This window comes from Nerophis lumbriciformis, linkage group LG06, assembly GCF_033978685.3.
Source record: "Nerophis lumbriciformis linkage group LG06, RoL_Nlum_v2.1, whole genome shotgun sequence".
Classification (NCBI taxonomy): domain Eukaryota; kingdom Metazoa; phylum Chordata; class Actinopteri; order Syngnathiformes; family Syngnathidae; genus Nerophis; species Nerophis lumbriciformis.
In genome coordinates this window covers 26,626,639-26,649,120 of record NC_084553.2, presented here as the reverse complement: position 1 = coordinate 26,649,120, position 22,482 = coordinate 26,626,639, and the positions used below count along the sequence as shown (strand labels likewise).

General features: G+C 39.1%; 1 protein-coding gene and 1 long non-coding RNA gene across 2 annotated transcripts; both read left to right on the top strand.

Annotated features, from left to right (window-relative positions):
* Positions 1-5,079: 5,079 nt before the first annotated feature.
* LOC140678864 (uncharacterized) lies at positions 5,080-11,596 on the top strand. Its single transcript, XR_012050512.1, has 4 exons — positions 5,080-5,361; positions 6,119-6,224; positions 6,343-6,399; positions 11,509-11,596. It is a non-coding gene; the product is annotated as an uncharacterized lncRNA (long non-coding RNA).
* Positions 11,597-11,981: 385 nt separating this feature from the next.
* eif4g2a (eukaryotic translation initiation factor 4, gamma 2a) lies at positions 11,982-22,353 on the top strand. The gene is made up of 16 exons (XM_061963410.2): positions 11,982-12,056; positions 12,140-12,206; positions 12,285-12,436; positions 12,515-12,625; positions 12,720-12,902; positions 12,985-13,138; positions 14,168-14,328; positions 14,398-14,505; positions 14,636-14,743; positions 14,813-14,920; positions 15,674-15,889; positions 15,962-16,220; positions 20,555-20,759; positions 20,822-21,030; positions 21,100-21,221; positions 21,295-22,353. The coding sequence occupies exons 3-16, from the start codon at positions 12,353-12,355 to the stop codon at positions 21,358-21,360; spliced, it is 2,094 nt and encodes a 697-aa protein (XP_061819394.2). The 5' UTR covers positions 11,982-12,056; positions 12,140-12,206; positions 12,285-12,352; the 3' UTR covers positions 21,361-22,353.
* Positions 22,354-22,482: the final 129 nt, after the last annotated feature.

The following is a 22,482-nucleotide window of genomic DNA, read 5'->3' as shown; positions in this document are numbered from 1 at the left end:
TTGAATTATAATGAAAATAGACGGTCGCGACAAACAAAGCAGGCTAAATAGCCTTACATTGTCGCCAATCGGAGATGCGCTTCACTTGAAAGCGAGGCCAAATAATTAACACACATAGTAGTATATCTCGAATAGAAAAAACCCCACAATAAACAACGCAATTGCCTTAATTCCTTTGCATTGTAGTGCGCCCAAACAACACGTAACCATCAAAATTATTCAGCTGACCGAACTCAATATAGGTTAGACATGGGCTTATTTGGTATAGCCTATAGGTAACGTAGACTAATTCGTTTAACATATCCAACCGTATGTCTACTTACTTTTTTTTTTGTTAGCACTATGCAGGAATAAAATGGCATCTACAGTGCCAGGATTCATGCGAGAGCGCCTGGCCTCTAAAATGCGCCCTGCTGCGCTGAAGGAGCGCTCACTTGCGCCACTGTTGCTGGGGCGCGGTGCCTGATGAAAAATTGACTGTTTCAAAGAGTGCTGCTCGTTTTTTGTATGTGGGTAACAACATTTAACTATGTATATATATTTCCGAATTGGTTCAACCGCAACCCGCCCGCATCTATTTAAAATCTATTTTTACCCGCCCGACCCGCGGTTTATCCGCGGACTCCGCGGTTGTGTCCGCAAACCGCGCATCTCTACTACACACAGTGCGTGTTCTGCATATAGGGAGAGGCGGCCCTGAGTATCAACATTCAGCTTTCTTTCTTTATATTGTGTCTTTTCGTTATTTTTCTGTCTGCCGTTAAGCAATTTATTTATTTATTTTGCAATACATTTTATTTGTACAATGTGCCAGGTAAGATGTCCTCCAGCCCTTATTTTGGATATCCATCAATCCATCCATCCATTTTCTACCGCTTGTCCCTTTTGGGGTCGCGGGAGGTGCAGGAGCCTATCTCAGCTGCATTCCCTGCAGTAAATAATAAACAATTGATATAAGTGTTCACATTTATGTTTTGTACATTATACAGAGTTTCTGCAGCGAATCTAATTTAATGCTTTTTATTACCTTTTTAATGTAACTTAAAACGGATTTAATGCCCACCATGTCCTACTTACATATAGTCAAACACAGACAACTGTCTGTATCAACAAAATTACTAACATTTGACAATGATAATGTTGCACTAATGTAAATATGATATATAATAACAGAATGCAACTAATCCTTTCAAGCGCGATATACATATTTTTCATTACTGTAGTATTTTAACCATTGTAATTAGAAGGTCAGTATTTAAAAGGGGGACGAGGCAGCCTACAGAGAGGAGATCCGGAAGTTGGCAGACTGGTGCTCAGAGAACAACCTTGCTCTGAACACCAAGAAAACCAAGGAGATCGTCGTCGACTTCAGGAAACCCAGCACTGACCTAGCCCCCCTCTACATCAAGGGTGAGTGTGTGGAGAGGGTCAACACCTTCCGGTCTCTTGGCGTCCTTATCTCTGACAACATCTCCTGGTCAGATAACACTACTGCTATCACTAAGAAGGCTCAGCAGCGGCTGCACTTCCTGAGAGTCCTCAAGAAGAACAACCTGGACTCCAACCTGCTGCTGACCTTCTACCGCTCATCCATTGAAAGCCTGCTGACATACTGCATCACAGCATGGTACGGCAGCTGCACCGCTGAAGACAGGGAGAGGCTCCAGGGAGTGGTAAAGGCAACACAGCGGATCATCGGCTGCCCTCTCCCCTCCCTAACATTACACCTCCCGCTGCTTCAGCAGAGCTACCAACATTATCAAGGATCGCTCCCACCCTGGCTTTGACCTGTGTGACCTGCTGTCCTCAGGAAGGCGCTACAGGGTCATCAGGTCTAAGACAAACAGACTCAAGAATAGTTTTTTTTCCCTAAAGCCATAACCACGGTGAACTCTCATAGGCACTGATTTTATAGTTTAGCACCTCTCTGTGTGCAATTGTTACTTTCCACCCACAGTCTGAATGCTTCTGTATATATGTATATAGTATAATATTTAAACAACACATTCAAAACATTCGTTCTCAGGACTGGACTCTGTACCTTACCTCCTTTTGCACTATTTTTCTTTTTCTTTCCTTCCTATATCTTTTGTTGTTGCACTGATAGTGGAGTTGCTTTTAATCTTATTGTACCTGTGTATAGTGACAATAAAAAGGCATTCTATCATCCTATTACCCTAAACAGGTAAACAAACATCAAAATAAAAAGGACTCTCAATATGCATTGGCAAAAAATTTCACTTCTATACATAATGAACATCTTGAAGTGAAGTTTTTCCCCAATTAGAAAAACTGGGTCGGGTGGTTTGTTTTGTCGTCTTTTTAGTTGGCAATTGTATGAACTTTTTAAATCATAATCAGAAATACTTAAATAATCCATCCATTTTCTACTGCTTGTCCCTTTTGGGGTCGCGGGGGTGCTGGAGCCTATCTCAGCTGCTTTCGGGCGGAAGACGTGGTACACCCTGGACAAGTCGCCACCTCATCACAGGGCCAACACAGATAGACAGACAACATTCACACTCACATTCACACACTAGGGCCAATTTAGTGTTGCCAATCAACCTATCCCCAGGTGCATGTCTTTGCATACCTGCCAACTTTTGAAATCAGAAAAACCTAGTAGCCAGGGTCCAAGGGCCACAGGCCCCGGTAGGTCCAGGACAAAGTCCTGGTGGGGGGTTCCTTCGCCCCCCGACGCAAAATGATTATTAGCATTCAGACAGGTTAAAATGTTGCTAAAACCATCACTTTTCTATCAGTCACAGTGACTTTTCAAAACAAAAATATTACAGCAAAAATCATATGGGTTGATTGACATGTTTATTCTGTAAGCTAACTTCAATAGTTTGAAATTATTTTGACAGTTAATGCCAGTTATCCTGTCAACCTTTCACAAGACTTCAATTTGTTAATTGAAAGTATAAACAGTATAAACACTTTTTACAGTAAACAAATGGTAAAACAGTACTAAACAATTCCATTAAAAAAAAAAATGGTGTCATTATTAACTTTCTGTCCAAGCTTGTATAATCTACTGCCTTGTTCAATTGTAAAAAATATTCTGTGCCTAAAATTCACATTTCTATCACAATTATCATACTGTAAACATGGTAAGCTAACTTCATTAAAATTAATAGTCCTGTCAATAGCATGGAATTACAATTCAAATGTAGTTTTTTTGTAAGCCTTTCAAAAGAATTCAAAATATGAAAAATTAATGAAAATTAATTTAAGCCATCAGACACTTGAAAAGTGGCACATCACATCTCTAATGTAATCATTTTAACTTTTCAACAGAAATAGCACTGCAAAAATATTAAGGACATACTTCTGTATTTTGGTAGTTATGCTGTCAACATTTAACAAGATTTCTTCAACTTGGACTTGAAAGCATAAATAGTATAAACACTTTTAACAGTATAACAGTACTAAACAATTCCAATAGATAACATTGGTGTCATTACCTTTTTGTTTGCTCAATTATTGCCTCCGTAAATAAAACTTCGGCATTTATCACATCCAAAGAATCTGTTTGGGCGACGAAAAACGTTGAAAGTTTTCCACTTGTATCGCTAGCAACAGCATTAGACTTGTGTTTTTTTGTCCCAACGTGGTCTTTTACATCGCTAATTCCTCTGTGTCCAATCGAAAAATCTTGTCTGCACAAGGTGCAATTCGCGTAGTTTTCACCCTTTTTGGAACGGATAATTATTCCCGGATAGGCTTTTGAATATTCTTCATGGAATGACTGCAGTTTTCTTTTCGGTTTAAGACTCGTATGCGATTTTTCTCCGGCTGATTCCATGATCGTTCGCTCGTTTGGAAACAATGGCCTCATGCTTGGCAGCGGTGCTATAAATAGCCTCGCGCATGGCATTCGGAATGGCTCGATAGGAAGTTACGGGAAGCAGTGTCGATTGTCATTGTTGTTACGCGATTTCGTGAATAAAACTTAAAAAAAAAAAAAAATAATGAATTCATGAAAAAACGTATTTTTTATCACTGCAACCGTAACCCGGAATAGGTTGATGAAAACCGTACTAATTACGGGAAAACCGGAGTAGTTGGCAGGTATGTCTTTGGAGGTGGGAGGAAGCCGGAGTACCCGGAGGGAACCCACGCAGTCACGTGGAGAACATGCAAACTCCACACAGAAAGATCAAGAGCCCGAGATTGAACTCGGGACTACTCAGGACCTTCGTATTGTGAGGCACATGCACTAACCCAGGGGTAGGGAACCTATGGCTCTAGAGCTAGATGTGGCTCTTTTGATGACTGCATCTGGCTCTCAGATAAATCTTAGCTGACACTGCTTAACACGATAAGTAATGAATAATTCCGCTGGTAATCACAGTTTTAAAAATAACCACGTATCAACCAGACTACAAAGCCATCAGCAAAACCATGCAGCACCAGAAGTCGCATTAATGGTAATAAGTGTTTTATTTATTGATGGTTAGCTTCAGAATAACAATGTTATTAAAAAGAATAAGGGACTTATTGTACTCAAAAATGTTGGTCTTACTTAGAAATGCACGCATGTAGTTGTATTCAGTGTTAAAAAAATATGATATGGCTCCCACAGGAATACATTTTAAAATATTTGGCTTTCATGAACAGGATCAATGTCCAAAGATTTAATGCTTTGTAAATCCATTTAAGACCTACTTTTTTGCAAAATCCATTCAATGAGTTTTTTTATGATTTTCAACGACCCTCAGAAACCTTGTTTTAAATCAATTTTACACAAAATTTAGCGTTATTTTTTTTAGAAATTAATTAATTTGAGCAATAAAAGAATCTGAGGAGCCGAACAGACGACCCTTTTGACGATTTGAGCCATAAGAATCGAATCTTTAAAGAGTAAGGGAAGTCGAACTAGATGACTCATTCGAGCCTGTAACATAGTAATAGCTCTAAAGGTTTCTTTGAATCAGTATTCTAATGTTATTCCTGCTACCATCAGATAAAAGACAAGGTTGTGAAAATTACGAAAGGCAGAACAACAAAGGCCCCGCCCTGTCAGAACACTTCGGATGTTCCGGAAACACAATTCATTGCGAAACGTCTTCCGCGTTCCAGCGCGTGACGTCACCGGAGGAGGGCGACAACGTCTCAAACAGCCCCCAGTCAAAAAGCGGCTCCCTCGTGACGCACGCATCCAGTCAGCAGTCTTTCTTCGCAGCAGCCGGGAGCCACTACTGCTAGGCCGCGTATTTTATAGCTCTTTTATCTAGTGGAAAAACCGAGTCTTTTGATCTTACGTAAACCACTATTTACTAGACATCCTCATTCATCTCATAGTTTTCTCTATATCTGTCGAAAAGACGAAAGAGCTGAAGTCATTTTTTGTGAAAGGTAAGCGCTTTGGGTATTTTAACAGCTCGGGCTAGTTAGCATTAGCTCGTTGACCTAGTTGAGGCTTAGTATGGCTTGATTTATCTCATCGTTATCTGACGTGGACAGAATTAAGACGTTGTGCTGTAGTGGTTTGAAATGTAATCGGTGAATTGTGTATTTTCCCTTTTTAAGATGACACGAAGTAAAAAAAATAGTACCGAGCTGTCCAAGCAATATGTCGCTGTGTGCTGACATCCGGTTTCTCAACAAAGACCTTTGGAAAAACAGCTCCTGTGCTCACTAGCTTGCTTTTGCTCGCTATTTAAATGCATTTTAAATACAGACAGGCTACACAAATAACACTACATTAACAGGGGTAGTCTCCATTTACACTTAAACATCTTTTCAACTTTGTTTTAGCCCTTTTGCTTAAAACCCCGGCGATTTGGTTAAACATGGGTGAATTTGATCACCTTTTTTGATTACATTAGTTTTTTGTACTAGTGCTAAAATGAATGCAAGTAATTTGTCCATCACTTTGATTAATCCACCAGTGTGGGTGTAGGTTATATCGAGATGTTATATCACAGGGCATTGTCCATGGTTGAATGTAGTAAAAGGTTGTGAAAGGTTGCTGTTTGCTATGCTAACACCGCGTGCCGGCAGGCCTGTGTGTATTCTGCCTGACTGGCACATGGAGCACTCATGTGCTCTGCCCTCTAATAACCTGACATCAGATATATAACTCATTTGTTATTCTCTCCTCTACTTCCAGGTCGTTTTCCCTGTTCCATTCCCAGAACACAATTCTTTTCAAATATATTTAGCTAAGCCGCCAAAGTGGAGAGTGTTGTTGCACCAGGGGGTCCTTCTCATTTCAGGTATTGATCATTCGCCAACTTGTGACACACGATTCCGTCATCGATCTAAATACGTTGCGACATGAGTCATTATTGATGCCCTCTTACATGAGTGTTTTTCTTTTTGTTTGCATCACAGAGTTGGGGGAGGAGGTGGGGGTGCACCTCAGCACTTTCCCAAGGCTGAAAGCAAAAGGTAAGATGTTTTGTCTCGTTTTAATATTTGACAGGGTTCACACTGCAAGAACATTTTGAAATTTTTTTGCCTATATGCGACTTATATCAGATTGTTTCATATTTGACCCAGCCTTGTATGTGGATAAAAATCGGATGTTTGCGATGCGAAAAATATTATTGTCATTATTGTTTTGAGACCAAATTAACCACTGATGTAATAATACATGTGTAGCCTTACAATAAAATACACTTGTCTTCCTCGTATATTTTAACATTGTAATTGTAATGACAACTTTTAAATCTCCATGTTAAACAAAACAAACAATAAAATAAAATTTCTGTTATCAAGAATTTTCACTTAAACAAAAATCACAACCAAAAGCAGTACAATGTTAAGGGGGGCCCTCAAGTATACACAACCATAAATACATACCTACTCTGTGGCCTAGTGGTTAGAGTGTCCGCCCTGAGATCGGTAGGTTGTGAGTCAAACCCGGCCGAGTCATACCAAAGACTATAAAAATGGGACCCATTACCTCCCTGCTTGGCACTCAGCATCAAGGGTTGGAAATGGGGGTTAAATCACCAAAAATGATTGCCGGGCGCGGTACCGCTGCTGCCCACTGTTCCCCTCACCTCCCAGGGGGTGAACAAGGGGATGGGTCAAATGCAGAGGACAAATTTCACCACACCTAGTGTGTGTGACAATCATTGGTACTTTAACTTAACTTAAAGCATTGACAAACAAAGTTGCACTTCAATATTGAACATGTTGGCAGAGGTCGAGGTGTACATCTCTTAACTGACACTTAAGTTAGGACTTTTTTTGCAAATAAAAATTGCAGAGTTACAATACAAACACATGCAGAATCCGAGTGAAGAAATGACAACATGACAAATGTCTGTCAAACAATCGCAGCATTTAAAAAAATGCTAGTTATATAACGGTATTAAATGGCAGCATGTCTTTGATGTATTTAACCACACTTTCTGTGGGGCGCACATCATATTGCGCTGTTTAGTTTGCACTGACCTTCTTCACTAAACCTGAAATGTGGACTGTCAGATGGTTTTGTTTCAAGTGGGCGTGCGAGTTTGTCGTATTTGAACAAATTAGGAAAATTGGCTCCTCTGTGTTAATCTCCTCATGTTCCAAAAATTTAAACTGAAATATTCCCACAGTGTTATGATGGCATTTGGTTTTGTTGCACTGTGCGATGCTAGCGGGTTAGCGGCACTGCCTCGCCACACAAAGTCACACTTAGTGAAGGACAAGATAATTCACCTCCTTCTTTTCATCCCGCACAAACGAACGGAGCTGCTGAAATCGATGAAAAACATAAATGCTCTTGAAGTCCGTAAACACGCACCCACAAGGCAATTTATCGACGCTGGAAATCTTACCGACTTAAAGCATCACTAAGTAACTTTTCAACCTTCATAAAATATTTTCATAACTTTTGGGATGGTACATCCACTTTACAACTACCGGTAGTTGAATGACATCTCTGTCATGGCCTGAGGGCGTCTATCGCTTTCACTGGCACTAAGCAACTTTGAGGAGGGTGTCAAGAACCCCACCACACAAAACAACTACAAATGTGCTGACTGCTTTACGACATACGTCACTTCCCCCATTACCGTTCGTTACAAAGACAGAAATCGATGCGAACCCCTGCGTGCAATTACTGCTATCATGGCCATAGCTGCAAAACAACAACAAGAACAAAGTTTTGTCTGAGGAAACAAAAAAAAAAAAAGGTAGGCTATCCGAATAAAAAGACAGTCAAGGATCATCTTTGGCCCGACTTTCACTCGCTGGCGTGAGCTCAAAGACAGAGGATTTTCGACAAATTCTGCCATAGCTCTATTCCTGCTGGACTAGTATTTTTTGATGCTTAAATCAAAATGATAATGCTAGTGTTAGCTATAGGAAGTTTGCGTGGTAGCAATAAATAGCCACAAGCTTGATAGTTTGCAGTTCCACACTGACACAACCAGCAACAAACTGAAAAGTACTATATAAAGAAAAACAATGTGATGACTGCAAACAGCAAATATAAAGTTTCAGTAAAATATAAAAGTTCCTACTGTGGAAAGATCAGTCATACTGAATCATTGTGATATTGTCGTGTCTGTATGTACGTCACAGTAGTTTCTGACGATTAACGACGCTATGCGCTTCCTTCAGGCAAAACGCTAACGCTTTGGTGCACTGTCCCCGCCAAAATTAAACAAAACTCAGTTATCAAGAGGGGCTTTAATTTTAATTTATCGTCTGTTAATTGACTTATCAAATGTCAGCCCAGGCCTCGCGATATGCGTCATAATTTCTCGGCATAATAGACCATTACAATAGAAATTGTTGAAAATGAGCTGAAAACAGGTGAAAATAATGTTTTAGGAACATTGGAAAGTCAATGTTCCACCACTCATGTCTGACACTGCTCGCTAAATTGCTCTTCAAAGCAGACATGGAAGCATAATGTCTGCAAGAGCCAAAATACTTTCCCTCTTCCTTCTTAATCATCCACGCGCAATAATTCAGTTTAGAAAATGTGGACTTTGATTGTACAAAATCCTTGAACTTGACAAAATTGTGCCAGTACTGGAGACGGACAAGAATAGGAGCCATGTTTACTAACACTGCAGCACTTTGTGACATCATGTCTGCATGCAGACCAGATTGCATTCACATTAGACAACGCTTGTTTTGTAATATGAACGACTACATAAAAAGATCGTATTTGACAAGAAACCCGAATTGGACGTCTGACCCTGCAGTGTGAACATAGCCTTAGTAACTTGAATGGCACTAAATGTACTTTAAATAGTAGAGTTGTGAGATATACAAACGGCCTGAGGTAGACTTGAATTTTATTCCCCTTTGTAGCAAAGCATGTTGACACATTCTAGCTGTTTAACATGTCCGTAACAGGTGATTAGCTAGTAGTGCAAAAGTATGTCCGTACACCGTGCAAAGCTGCCTGTAAATTGCTAATCCTCACATACATAGTGGCAAATTAAACTACTAGGGATGTAATGGTATTAAAATCTCACAGTACAATATTATTGCGTATTAAGGCCATGGTACGATAGTATTGTAGTATATTTAAAAAAAAAAAAGACTAAAATGGCATAGTGTGTAAAATGAAGTGCTAGGAATCTTTAGGATAAACATACTTACTGTAATTGAACACATTACTAATGCTGAAATGTTCTAATCATACTACAAACAAGTATTTTTAAGTGAAAACAATTGTGCAGGGACATCCACCGTTTCCAGCAAATATTAAAAATACTTACAGTTGTGTCTTTAAAGTCAATCAAAGTTTATTTATATAGCCCTTAATGACAAGTGTCTCAAAGAGCTGCACAATCCACAACAAAATCCTCTGCTCAAATCCCACAGTGACAATGTAAACGTCCATGGTAAAACAATAATGTTTAGTCTTTCAACTTTTAGTTTCTGAGAAGCAGTGTTCTCCACAGGGGACATTTTTATATCAGTCTGGAAATCCCAGAAAAGTTAACTAACAATTTAGTTTTTGATAATGTAAATACCTCACAAACTGATGTTTGGCTTTGCTGGCTTCAAATATATTTTCTGGGTGATGGTTTATAAGGTGGCGACTTGTCCAAGGTGTAAAATGCCTTCCGCCACTTTGCAGCTGAATTGGCTCCAGCCCCCCCGCGACATTGAGAAAGACAAGCGGTAAAAAAAGGATGGCTGGATTGAGGATTTATCATGTAGCTGTTAGGTTTACTTCTGTTTCCCGTGGTGTAGTTTTGTTTTGTTTGTGAACTGCTGGCTCTGTGTAGCTTTGGAAACGCTCGAGACGAAAGTGGCGCGCTTTGCAGAATGCAGACTTTTTTACCTTCGCCAAAGAGGCTATAATTCCGCCAGATTTTTTTTTTTTTTCAACATAACTCAAACAGCTATGGATAGATTTTGATGACAATTTTCACAAAATGTCCAAAAACTATTCCTGTCATCTACTACAAACACACTTCACTTCCAGCTTACGGCGCTCCCTGCCTCTGCCTTGTTGGCCCCGTGCTGCACAAAGGATTTGGGGAGATGTAGTTTATTTTCAGACCTGGCCAACGCTAAAGCGCCAGAAAAAAACTACACACCAAGTTTGTTTGATACCGTCACAGCATTATTGTGAAAACTTTAAAACCGTAATACAGTGGAATTTACAAATTTGTTACAAACCTGTTAACCACATTTACAGCCAAGTAACATTATCACTGGAAAAATGCGGGATAATAATTAGCTAAGCATGCAACACCCTGAGCAGGAGAAGATAAGAAACAATGCTAACTGTAAAGTAGCTAAACAGAAGAATAGGCTTTGTGCACATTATCAGACTCGTATCTGGCACCTCATTACCAGCTCTTCCCTCACCACATCACAGCTTCACTCTTTTGCAGTTTTTTTGTTTTTCTGTTTGCTTTTTAAGCATATTCTATGTATTTTCACTTTAAATTAAGCATAAATACGGCTGATAAACTGAAAATATTAATACTACAATAGTATTGACCTCTAGAAGAGACCAAACCAATCGGAGCACGCTGTTCAATATTGTGGCCACTGATTAGCTCAGCCTTAGCAGCACTACTATATTAGATAAAGAGTGTAAAGGTGGGTATTATTTCATGTTTAGAGCCCTTTCATAATGTTAAACATATTTTAGAACATCGCAATCAGAATTTTTAGGTTCTAGCTATAAAAATATACAAAATTAATACTAATTGGTGGAATGTTTTTTAATCGACAGGAATAAACGAGAAATGACTATGAACAAGAAATGAGCAAATTAGACAAGACTATAGGGACAACCGTAAAAGTAGACAGAGCTACTACAGTGAGCACTAAGTTGCTGCACATGTCAGCAGCCAGAGGAGGAGCAATGTTTGTTGAAAGCAATTTTTTGTTATTTGTATACCAAATAATGTATACTGATATATATTATTTCAAGAAAAATGCAATATTTATTGCAGTATGAATCATACACACAAAGATCCTACAAGTCATGCTAGATTACTTAATTACAAATACAGTTGCACTGTAGACCTTTTTCCACCATTTAATATAATAACATTGTCTTTTTGTCTATTACAGCGAGTTCCTGGGGAAAGCCCCAGGTTCTGTCGCTCAGAGATGGATACCTTCTCGAAACACTAGACGAGAAGTCAGCTTCTCCAACGAGAAAGGGCAGCATGATGCAATCTTCAGAAAAGTGAGAGGGTGAGTTTAAGAAGAGAAATTTGTTGACTTCTGATTGAATCAATAAATTGATTTTGACACATCACATATTAACTTTCATTGTCACTTCTCCAATTTCTAGCATACTTAATAAGTTGACACCTGAGAAGTTTGACAAACTGTGCCTGGAGCTCCTCAATGTAGGTGTAGATTCAAAGCTTGTCCTGAAAGGAATAATTTTGTTGGTAGGTGTTCTCTCAAATAACTGACTTCTGTTCACATGTGTGGCACACACTAAGTTGTGTTGGTATGCTTTTTAATTCGCCTTTTAGATTGTTGACAAAGCCCTTGAAGAACCCAAGTACAGCCAGTTATATGCTCAACTATGTCTCCGCCTGGCAGAAGATGCACCAAACTTTGAAGATCCAACAACAGAAACCCCTGCAACAAAAAAGCAGAACACAGTAAGTAATTAATTTACCGGTAGACAGAAAACGTTTACTGTTTAATTTCCTTCCTTCTATATTGTCATATTCTTTTTCTGCAGACGTTCAGGAGACTTCTGATTTCCAAGCTTCAAGATGAGTTTGAAAATCGTGCCAGAAATGTTGAAGGTCTGTAGGTTGTGCACGTTAAAGATGTGTTCAAGATGTACATTTCATTTTCTCATGAGTATTATTTTTCCTGTGCAGTCTTTGACAAACACGATGGCCCTCTTACTTCTGAGGAGGAGGAGCAGCGTGCTATTGCGAAGATTAAAATGCTTGGAAATATCAAATTCATTGGGGAACTTGGAAAACTCCACCTTATCCATGAATCCATCCTCCATAAATGCATTAAGACAGTAAGTTCAATTGTGTCAAAAAAAAACTCATAACAAATCAGGTTTATTTTAAGTTTTCTAACAATTTTTTTTTTTAAGCTCCTGGAGAAGAAGAAGAGAGTCCAACTTAAAGATATGGGGGAAGACCTGGAGTGCCTCTGTCAGATAATGAAGACAATTGGTCCTAAACTTGATCATGAAAGGGCTCGGGTATGTTTGTAAGACACCTTGCACTCTGAAGCATTCCCGTAATCTAATTATTTATAGTTTTTTTTGTAATCCCACTCCTTTCCTTTTATTCCAGTCCTTGATGAATCAGTACTTCGGCCGCATGAAGGCCTTGACGAGCAACAAAGAATTGCCTGCTAGGATTCGTTTCCTGCTGCAGAACACCGTAGAGCTGCGTGAGAACAACTGGGTGCCACGTAAAGCTTATGTTGACAATGGACCAAAGACGATCAATCAAGTTCGTCAGGATGCTGTAAAAGTAACTATCAGCTTTAAGGCCCTTTCTCTCTTTGGATTACCTGCATCGCCTCATTCTGACCTGAAACATTTGTCTTTTGTAGGACCTGGGTGTCTTTATTCCACCTTCATCTGATGGCTCGAGAACTGACTTCTTCATGGATAGTTCATTCCTGGAGAACACTTTTCTTCAGGGCAGGCTCAGATTTGACAAGGAAACACTTGGTGGGCTGGCTGATATGTTTGGACAAATGCCTGGTATGCAAAAGTTTTTCATTATGATTAGTGATGGTTTCTTTTTGTGTTACCAATGGAATTCAGAGCACTAATTCACTCCAATTTGTGATACCTCTGTTGCACGTGATGTCACATCCAGTTGTAGATCAAGCACTTGGCGGGCAAACGGGTATATTTGTAGCGAATTGCCTTTTAGGGAATGTTGCAATTTTCCATGCCAACAAAGCAAGCATGCCTTATGGGAAGCTTGTTCAATGCTACTTTATATTGTATATAATAATAATAATAATAATAACTGGGATTTATATAGCGCTTTTCTAAGTACCCAAAGTCGCTTTACATGTGGAACCCATCATTCATTCACACCTGGTGGTGGTAAGCTACTTTCATAGCCACAGCTGCCCTGGGGTAGACTGACAGAAGCGTGGCTGCAATTTGCGCCAACGGCCCCTCCGACCACCACCTATCATTCATCATTCAGTTCACCGGTGTGAGTGGCACCGGGGGCAAAGGGTGAAGTGTCCCGCCCAAGGACACAACGGCAGCGATTTTTGGATGGAAGAGGCGGGGAGCGAACCTGCAACCCTCAGGTTTCTGGCATGGTTGCTCTACCCACTACGCCATGCCGCCCATGCATGCAACTGATACGAATTGGCAATTTAACGTAGCGATTTCAGCACCTCCTGAATTTGGAAATTGAAACTACAGTTAAGATGCACATTAAAATCAAACAGCTGGTGTGTATTAATCACAATACTTACAGTATAAACATTTTGTAGGACTCAACAAAAGATGAGACTGGCACATTCAACTTAATGCCAATAGACACCTAGGAAAAACTCGAACAAATGAGTACTTGCAAATGGAAAGCAAATTTTCATTAAAGGTAACTGGTAACATTATTAAGACACAGAAGTACTGATATCGATTCCCAAGTATTGGCTTTAATGTGAAAGGTACCAATTCCTAATTATGACTAACATTGCCATACAACACATGATTGGAATTAAGACCTCAAATGTAATTTGGTTGTTGTCATGGCTTGTGCAGGAATTGGCATCGGCACAGGCCCAGGAGTTATTCAGGACCACTACTCTCCTACAATGGGACGCCACCGCTCAAACCCATTCAATGGCCATATTGCCATTAGCAACGGTTCTCATCAGCCTCAGTTTGATGCAGGAAGCAAGCCTTATGTCAAGCCCATGCAGGTGATTATGCGGAATTCTGCCCCAGGTGTCCCACTCATTACTATAACGAAGTTTAAAAACACTCCATAGGGGCAAGGTTCACCAGTTTTCAGCCACAAACAGAATGGCTCTGTCCAGATGCAGTCCAAGGATATGGGTCCACGCTTTTCAAAGAAAGGAAAGCTCAATGCTGACGAGGTACTAAAAGTCTTTTTAACGTCCATCTTCCTGTTGGATCTTAAACAAGCTGGTTTAAAAATTATTTTTACAGAAGTACTTATGTTTGTAAAAAAGGAAGTTTAAACTCTGTCTTCATTCACTCTTCCAGATCAGCCTGAGGCCAGCTCAGTCTTTCATCTTAAGCAAAAAAGTGCCAAAGCTGCAGCCACAGATGACTATGATGCCTCCGAGTGCCCAAGGCTCCTTAATGGGACAGGTAATAGCCTGGATTGAAAATCAAAACGTTGGAAATTATCAATTGACTGTACTTTTTTTTCCACCGTAGTCACCACCACAGCTTGGTTTAAAAACCAATCCTCCACCAATTCAGGAAAAGCCTGCAAAACCCAACAAAAAGCTGCCTCCGACTAAAGAAGAGCTGCACAAAATGACGGTAAAGTTCTTTCTGATGCCCTAAACCATAGTAATGCCCGGCATGTGAAATTTCCGCAAAAACGCATAAGTCCGCTTTTTTAAACATTAATATTCCCGTCAACATAGCACTTCTGTGTTTTTTGTTATTGACATATTAATAAAAATAAGATTGTAAGCACAATTTTGAGTTGGACGGGGAGATGTTCAGGAACACAGAAACAAGCTCGCTTTTTAGCTAAGCATCAAGCTAGCTCTGTTCGCTCTCCCAGCCATAGCATTGATCGTTGTCTACTTTGCTGCTAATAATATTTGGATGATTACAATCATATAAGGTATATTTTTAACAAGACGGATTGTAATCAGAGGTCACAACACTTAAGTATATTACCCGAGACTACAGGATAGAGTTACCAAATTGGAAACATTTTAGTTCTTTGCATGCAAGAATTTTATTTTACATTTTCAGTGATAAAAATGTTAGTAAATCTACTAAAACACAAAATATATGATAGATTACATGGGACATGTGAGTGTCAAAAGAGGTTTGTAGATGAGAATAATCTAAAGGTAAAAAAATACAGTGTAGAAATGCACCCAATTGCAGGAATTGTACTCTTGATTCTGACTGTTCTTTCAGAATCAGAATAGTTTTTATTGCCATTGTTTGAGAACGGGTTCGCAAACTAGGAATTTTTCGGGGTTTGCGTGCCGATAGGAATCTTCCTCTTTTTTTGCCTCTTCTTTTGAAATGGTGAAAATCCTTGTCTTTTAGGAGACTCTAGTTGCAGACTATATGAACAGCAAGAATATCAGCGAGGCACTGGCAGCTGTCAAGGAGATGAGAGCTCCAAAACACCTTTTGTCTGAGATGTTGAACAAGATCGTGGTGGATTCACTCAGTCGTTCAGATGACGACAAGGAACTTGTAAGCACTCTAATTCATGAACTCTGCACAGAAAGCCTTGTCACCAGTGAAAATGTACTACAGGTGAGTGAAGTACATTTAAGGCATTCACACTGAGGAAAATCACTGTTAACTAACAAAACTCTTTTTGTACAGGCTTTTATTAGTGTTCTGGACCAGTGCCCCAAGATTGAAGAAGAAATCCCTTTGGTTAAGTCCTACCTGGCTCAATTTGCAGCTCGGGCCGTCGTTGCTGACTTGATCAGCATTACAGATTTGGCCCACCAGCTGGAAAACGGCGCCTATTTCCCCCTCTTCCTGCTCTGTCTGCAGCAGATGGCCAAGCTCAAGGACCGTGAATGGCTGATCGATCTATTCCAGAAGAGCACGGTCAACATGCAGAAGATGCTACCTGGTATGTTTAGGTTGTTCTTAAGACTCAACTATGGTGTATGTACTCACTATGCTGCCCCCTCCAATCTATTTTTCATTATAGTGGTATGTAGTGTATATATATATATATATATATATGTATAGCATTTGGCTTGACCAGGTGATGTGCTAAAATTCCTGAGTTCAAACACAACTCATGACTTTTGAGCTTTGTGTGTAGTTTTAGTGAACAATGGTGGCAGAAGCAACATCCAGATTGTTGAAAGCTATACACTTAAAACTGATATCTTCTCTTTTGTTTATCTAATTGTTCAAAGTTTTTATTGGTCCCCATTTGTTGGGAATGGGAATCTTACAACAACTTACGATTGATTCCTGGGGTGATTATTAAATTTTCCATGATTGTTGATTCACACCGCTGGTATAACAATTCTAAACCATTGATCAAAACAGGTTACAAAAGCTCCTCTTGGTTACTGAGGTATACGCATGCAGGTATGGCCTAAAACACCTTTTTATTCAAATTAAAATTGTTACATTCCTAAAGATTCTTGAAAATTAGAAATCGATTTACAATTAGAATGAATAAGAAATTTGATTTAGATGTGATTTATTTCTTTTTTTAAACACGCCTATTAGTTTTGTACGATGTCCTCGAGTGACAAGGAAGGCGGCAGGAAATAAAATATTCTATTAATACATTAGGTATAATAAAGCGGACCAATTATAGCTCTGCAGTCTTGCGGTTTACCTGTGGTTAGATGTCGGAGGATTAGAAGGGAGTGGACAAACTTGGTGTCTGAAGCATAATTCAGCATTTACTGTCAGCTTTTCTTATTAGTGCTGCCATGACTATTAAGATTAGTCGCTGACAGTTTTACTAGGTGTGCAACGATACACAAATTCAGTTCAATATTTTAGTGTCTCGGTTTGATATTTTTTCCATACATAAAATACATTTTCATGCCTTTTTTTTTTTTACTTGAGTTTAAGATTATCAATGATTTTGTTTCAACTGAAAAGTACAGTTTTTAATTAAATTAAATGTATCTGGTGCAGCTATGCCTGCTCCGTTTTCTTCTGTGCATACTTAGTTAGCTCCTTATAAAACAAAAACAGCACCTTGTAAACAATAATAAAATATGTGCATCTGATAAATCACCCATCTACGGACACTGCTGTCTCTAACTGGGCTTTTGTCTTGTACAAAACAGGAATTACGTTATCGGTGAAATAGGTTCGTGAAGGAATCTTGTAATGGTGCTCAAGTGTCCGCAGCAAACCCAACGTTTTCCACAATAGAAAAAAGTAGCAATGGCCTTATTGATTTTCATTTGCCCTCTGAATCATGTGCTAATGGATGTGTAAATGCCCTGGGTAAAGTTTGGTTCCACCCATTTCTGCATCGGGGTGATGTCGATGTAAATGTGTTGTCATATTTTTTGTATTTCCATTAAGGCTGCAGCTAACGATTATTTTTCTATCGATTAATCTATAGATTATTTTTTCGATTAATCGGTTAATCTATAGATTATTTTTCCTTTTACCGATTATTTTTTTTATTTAAAATGAAGATGAAAAAATAAATGTTGGCCAGTTTTTTCAAAAGGCATGACTTTTATATACAAAAAAAAAAGTATGGCCACTCAGTCAACATTGACAACAACATGACAAAATATTCTGTAACAATGTAAACATTTAAAACTTTTAACATTTAACAAAATTAAAAGTAGCTTATTTGCTTTTTAATGTGCAAATATAAAAGTAAACATCCAGTGCAAATCTTAATATTATGCAATAGTATAAGCATTTCTAAAGTAAAAGTATTGCTTATTTTGCTTTAAAATGTGCAAAAATAAAGATAAACATCCAATACAAAAAAGTGCAAAACGAAATATTCTGTAACAGTGTAAACATTTCAACAAAAGTAAAAGTATTGCTTATTTTGCTTAATAACACAACAATGATAGTATGATTAAAGTGAAAGTTAATTGTTGGTTTGTACATAGTATATGTAACTGTTAATGTTGTAAAAGGTATTTGCACAACTAATTAACGTTAGCGTTAAAGAGGAGCGCGTCTTTGTAAACAGTGAACAGGCATGCCAAACGCGCCTCTCAGAGCGAAACTGTTTTAGTTTATGAATTTACAACGCAGATACAAATGACACATTCGTGATTTTGTGTAATGATGACAATGTATACTCACGCGGACGATTGACTAGTTGATGGTGATGGCAAGAACGCTGTCGGGTGTTTTCTTTTCAAATGTTCCTTCATAGCCGTTGTGCTGCTATGATAGGCCATTTCCGCTCGACACAGTGTGCATACAACAACTGTCAAGTGTTTTGCTTTTTTCGCTGTGCTTATCCCACACTTGAAGGGATGTACCAATGCTGAATGTGGCTTCTGGATTTCACTCAAAAGACCAGGCCGTAGTTACTTTTTCCTTTTATTTTCCTTTAGTTTGCAACAGTTTTTCCAACCAAGAAACAGCTTCTTTTTTCTTCTTTAGTCTTTTTAGCAGTCTTTAGCAGTGTTAATAGACTTTAGTTTCTTTAGCTGTCATTAGCTGTCTTTAGTAGCCTTTAGTAGCCTTTAGCTTCTTTAGTAGGTGAAAAACCTTTAAGGACAAAACACCACAAGATTAACATGCTGTAAAAAATCAATCAATTATCAATCCCATAATTTACAACTATTAATTAGCTATCAAACTCTTAACCATTAAACAAGTGCAAGAAAATGGACACATCTTTTCCCTTTAAGTTAAAACAGATTTTAAATAAATTGTCTCAACATAAATGCACCAAGATACATATAAAATACATTTAACACCAGAAACACAATAGATAAATGCAACAGAAAACCCAATATGCAAATACATAAATACCTAACCAATTAACCACCTATTTAGATACATATTTAAAATCCATATTCAATATAAATATATTATTAATTTAGCAGTGAAACACTCAATCTTAAACGCTGTCTACTGGTAGAAAAATGCCCCTTTTTCTACGCCCTCACCAACACAGTTAAATCCAACACTTTAAATTGAGCGACTTCACCCTCCTGATGAAGCAAACTGCTCCAACATTTATCAAACTAAGCAAAGAATATCAACACTAAACAACAGTTACATAACACACTGTGTGTATTTAGCCTCCAGACTAAGCACGCTACATGCACACAACCCCCCCTCCCATCTCACCAGCGCAACAGGTGCGCCACACCCACGAAGAGAAATATTAAATCTTACATACTTTTGGCACAACTCTGGGTTATCTGTAATGAACTAAACCTTTTTCCACTCTGCGCTGGCGTCTTTTGTACTCCTTGATTTGACACAGCGGTCTAATTACCGGGCTCGCGCACCAGCAGATGAGACAGGAGCGCGCCGCGTTATACCTACGTATACGTAAACTGATCGGCTCTGATTTTATAAGCCGACTGGCCGAAATAATGCCGAATTATATACATTTGTTTATTGAAATACTCCCACACTTTTGACGACTTTTGGCGTGCTTTTTTTCCCTCGCTCGCATCATCTGCTTTGCGCTCCGCCATGACGGCAGTGTGACGTAAATATGCGACGCGTCGAAGCATGAAAACAACGTCGACGTATTTACGTAACCGATGACGTCGACGCGTCGTTTCAGCCTTAATTTCCACTGTTTATCGATGTGTGACACTTGCGACATCCCGCTGTATTTTTGTCCACGACACGCTTGTCATCAGGATCCTACTTTATACAAAAACCCAAATAGTTCCACACACCAGATCTGAATGATGGTGGAGGACCTTGGAATTCAGGTATATTTGCTATAGCTTTGCATGTAGCTTCTGTCTCAGCAGCTTGTTTTGGTCTGAATCAATGTGGGAGGCGCAGCTTAGTGGATCTGTGCTCGACTATGCAGCCTAAGGTGCCATAGTCGAGCGCAGATCAACTGAGCTTTCAGCGCAGAGCGTACCGTCAGAAGTTGATAAAGCGAACAAGGACCATTGTGTCAAAGGTTCAATACGTGTACTGTTGCACCCCTACTTATTACATGTCAGCAGCCAGAGATGCATTCATAACCGCTAACCTGTGTTCATGAATTTATTTTCAAAAATACTCAATTGTAAGAAGCTGTCTGCCTGATTGCAGTGCATTTCAATATTAGGCCGAGCAAACAAAATCAAGATGTATAAAAAAAGAACAAAAGTAAACTATTCCAAAAAGGGTTGTAGAATTAAAGGCTAGAAAAAGAGGGGTTAGATCAGCACTATTTCTAATACCAACGTGGGAGTGATCCAGTTGTACCTGCTTGACAATCTCTCAATGGTCTGAGATAGATTTACTTCGTTCTCTTGGTAGAAATGGACCAGAACAAGGACAGAATGCTGGAGATCCTGGAGGGCAAAGGTCTTGGCTTTCTCTTCCCACTGATGAAGCTGGAGAAGGAGCTTTTGAAGCAGATCAAAGTAGATCCTTCTCCGCAGTCCATCTACAAATGGATCAAAGATAACATCTCTCTCAAACTTCACACTGACAAAGGCTTTGTCAACATCCTCACCACCAGGTAGACCAGTCTTCTACTTCCTTGCTCTGACCCCAAGCTCATCATGTCCTTTTGCCTGCTAGTTTCTTGCAGTACATCGCCTATGAGATCAACCCCGATGATGATGAAGAGCAGCTGGCATCGCCCAGCAAGGAGCAGCTGGATGAGGAGAAGCAACTCCTGCTGTCCTTCAAGCCGGTCATGCAGAAGTTCCTGCATGAGCACATTGAGCTGCAAGTCAGCGCGCTCTACGCCTTGCAGGTGCACTGCAACGCTAAACACTTCCCTAAAGGTGAGTCACTGCTCATTCCGTCAGGTCTGAACACACTCCTCACAAATGTAACGTTTGCTTTTCTTCCAGGCATGCTCCTGCGCTACTTTGCCTATTTTTACGACATGGAAATCATCGAAGAAGAAGCCTTCCTAACCTGGAAAGAAGACGTCACCCAAGAGTATCCAGGAAAAGGAAAAGCCCTGTTTCATGTATGTTTACATTTTCTCTTCTCCTTGCGAGCACCTTTTGTTTTTTCGCTGATGTATTTGTTGTCATTGACAGGTGAATCAGTGGCTCACCTGGTTGGAGACCGCAGAAGAGGAGGAGTCTGAGGAGGAAGAATACTAATTAGCTGGCTAAGATCCACATGTTGGAAAGTGATTTATTTTTACTACTCCGAGTCAGCAACACCACCACTGTTACAAATCTATTAACCAGCGTCTGACATTTTATCCTTTTTATTTAAAGATGTGATTTTTAAAATCTTTTTAAATCGACTTATCGTAGTGTTGTTGGTGCAATGTTGGTGGCCGTTGCAGTACACTCAGACCACCTGTTTCACGTGGGGTTGCAGTCATGAAGTGCTGCCATCACTTCACTTTAAAGCCGTTTACAAAATGAGAACATGCATTGTAAAGAGACTCTCTTTAGATGCACTTTGCTGCACAACATGAGTGGTTGCAATACTATCATACACTTTCCTAATTTTCATATAAAGAGCAATTTTGAGTTGTAGTAGTTAGCTGCTATATATATATATATATATATATATATATATATATATATATATAACATTTTACAAAAAAATTTAGAAAAAGTTGTGCTTGACAGCTGACTGGAAGCTCCTCCTGCTCACTTTTCTTTTAACAGCAGGCGGTCATTAGTCTGTGGCTTTGGAGTCACTGTTGTGGTAAGTAAGTTCAAGAGGAGCACCAGACTGATGTTTTCTTTATTGCTTTGTGTTTTAAATGTTTGTCCATGTTTATCTTTTTTGATGCTTGTAAAATGACCTGTTTTGTTGACTGGTATTTCTGTTTTTTACTTAAATCAAGCTTTTGGAGTCTGAACTTTTAATGTGCTGTAAAATAAATCTGTGTTGCCTTTTTTAATTTATCACTTTTTATGAATATACCTCCTGTATCTGACTATACTTGAAGTGTTATCATATTGAGACAGCCAAAGCTTAGGTTCCAGTTTGCCATATCATCAGGTTTTTAAAGTGGTCTTTTTAATCTTCGTGCATGTGGTCGCCTGCGCTTTCTTTAGGGTGTCGCTGTAACGTAAACAAGGGTTGAGTGTGCATCTGCAGATCAACTTTAAATAAAGTTCATTTCATGGTCATTGATAGTCTGGGGTTTTACTTAAATGTTTTAAGTGTAAGATGTATTTGGCGTTTAATATGGGTTGTCAGAAGACTGAGAACCAAAATGAATTCAGAAAATCAGTTTGAGGGCAGTTTAAAGAACGTCA

What these genes read in the sequence shown, in the direction of transcription:
- eif4g2a (XM_061963410.2), top strand. Translation starts at nt 12,353, where the DNA reads ATGCTTGGAAATATCAAATTCATTGGGGAACTTGGAAAACTCCACCTT. An exon ending in CTTATGTCAAGCCCATGCAG is followed by an intron (nt 14,329 to 14,397) that starts GTGATTATGCGG and finishes AACACTCCATAG; the next exon opens with GGGCAAGGTTCACCAGTTTT. An exon ending in CCAGTGAAAATGTACTACAG is followed by an intron (nt 15,890 to 15,961) that starts GTGAGTGAAGTA and finishes CTTTTTGTACAG; the next exon opens with GCTTTTATTAGTGTTCTGGA.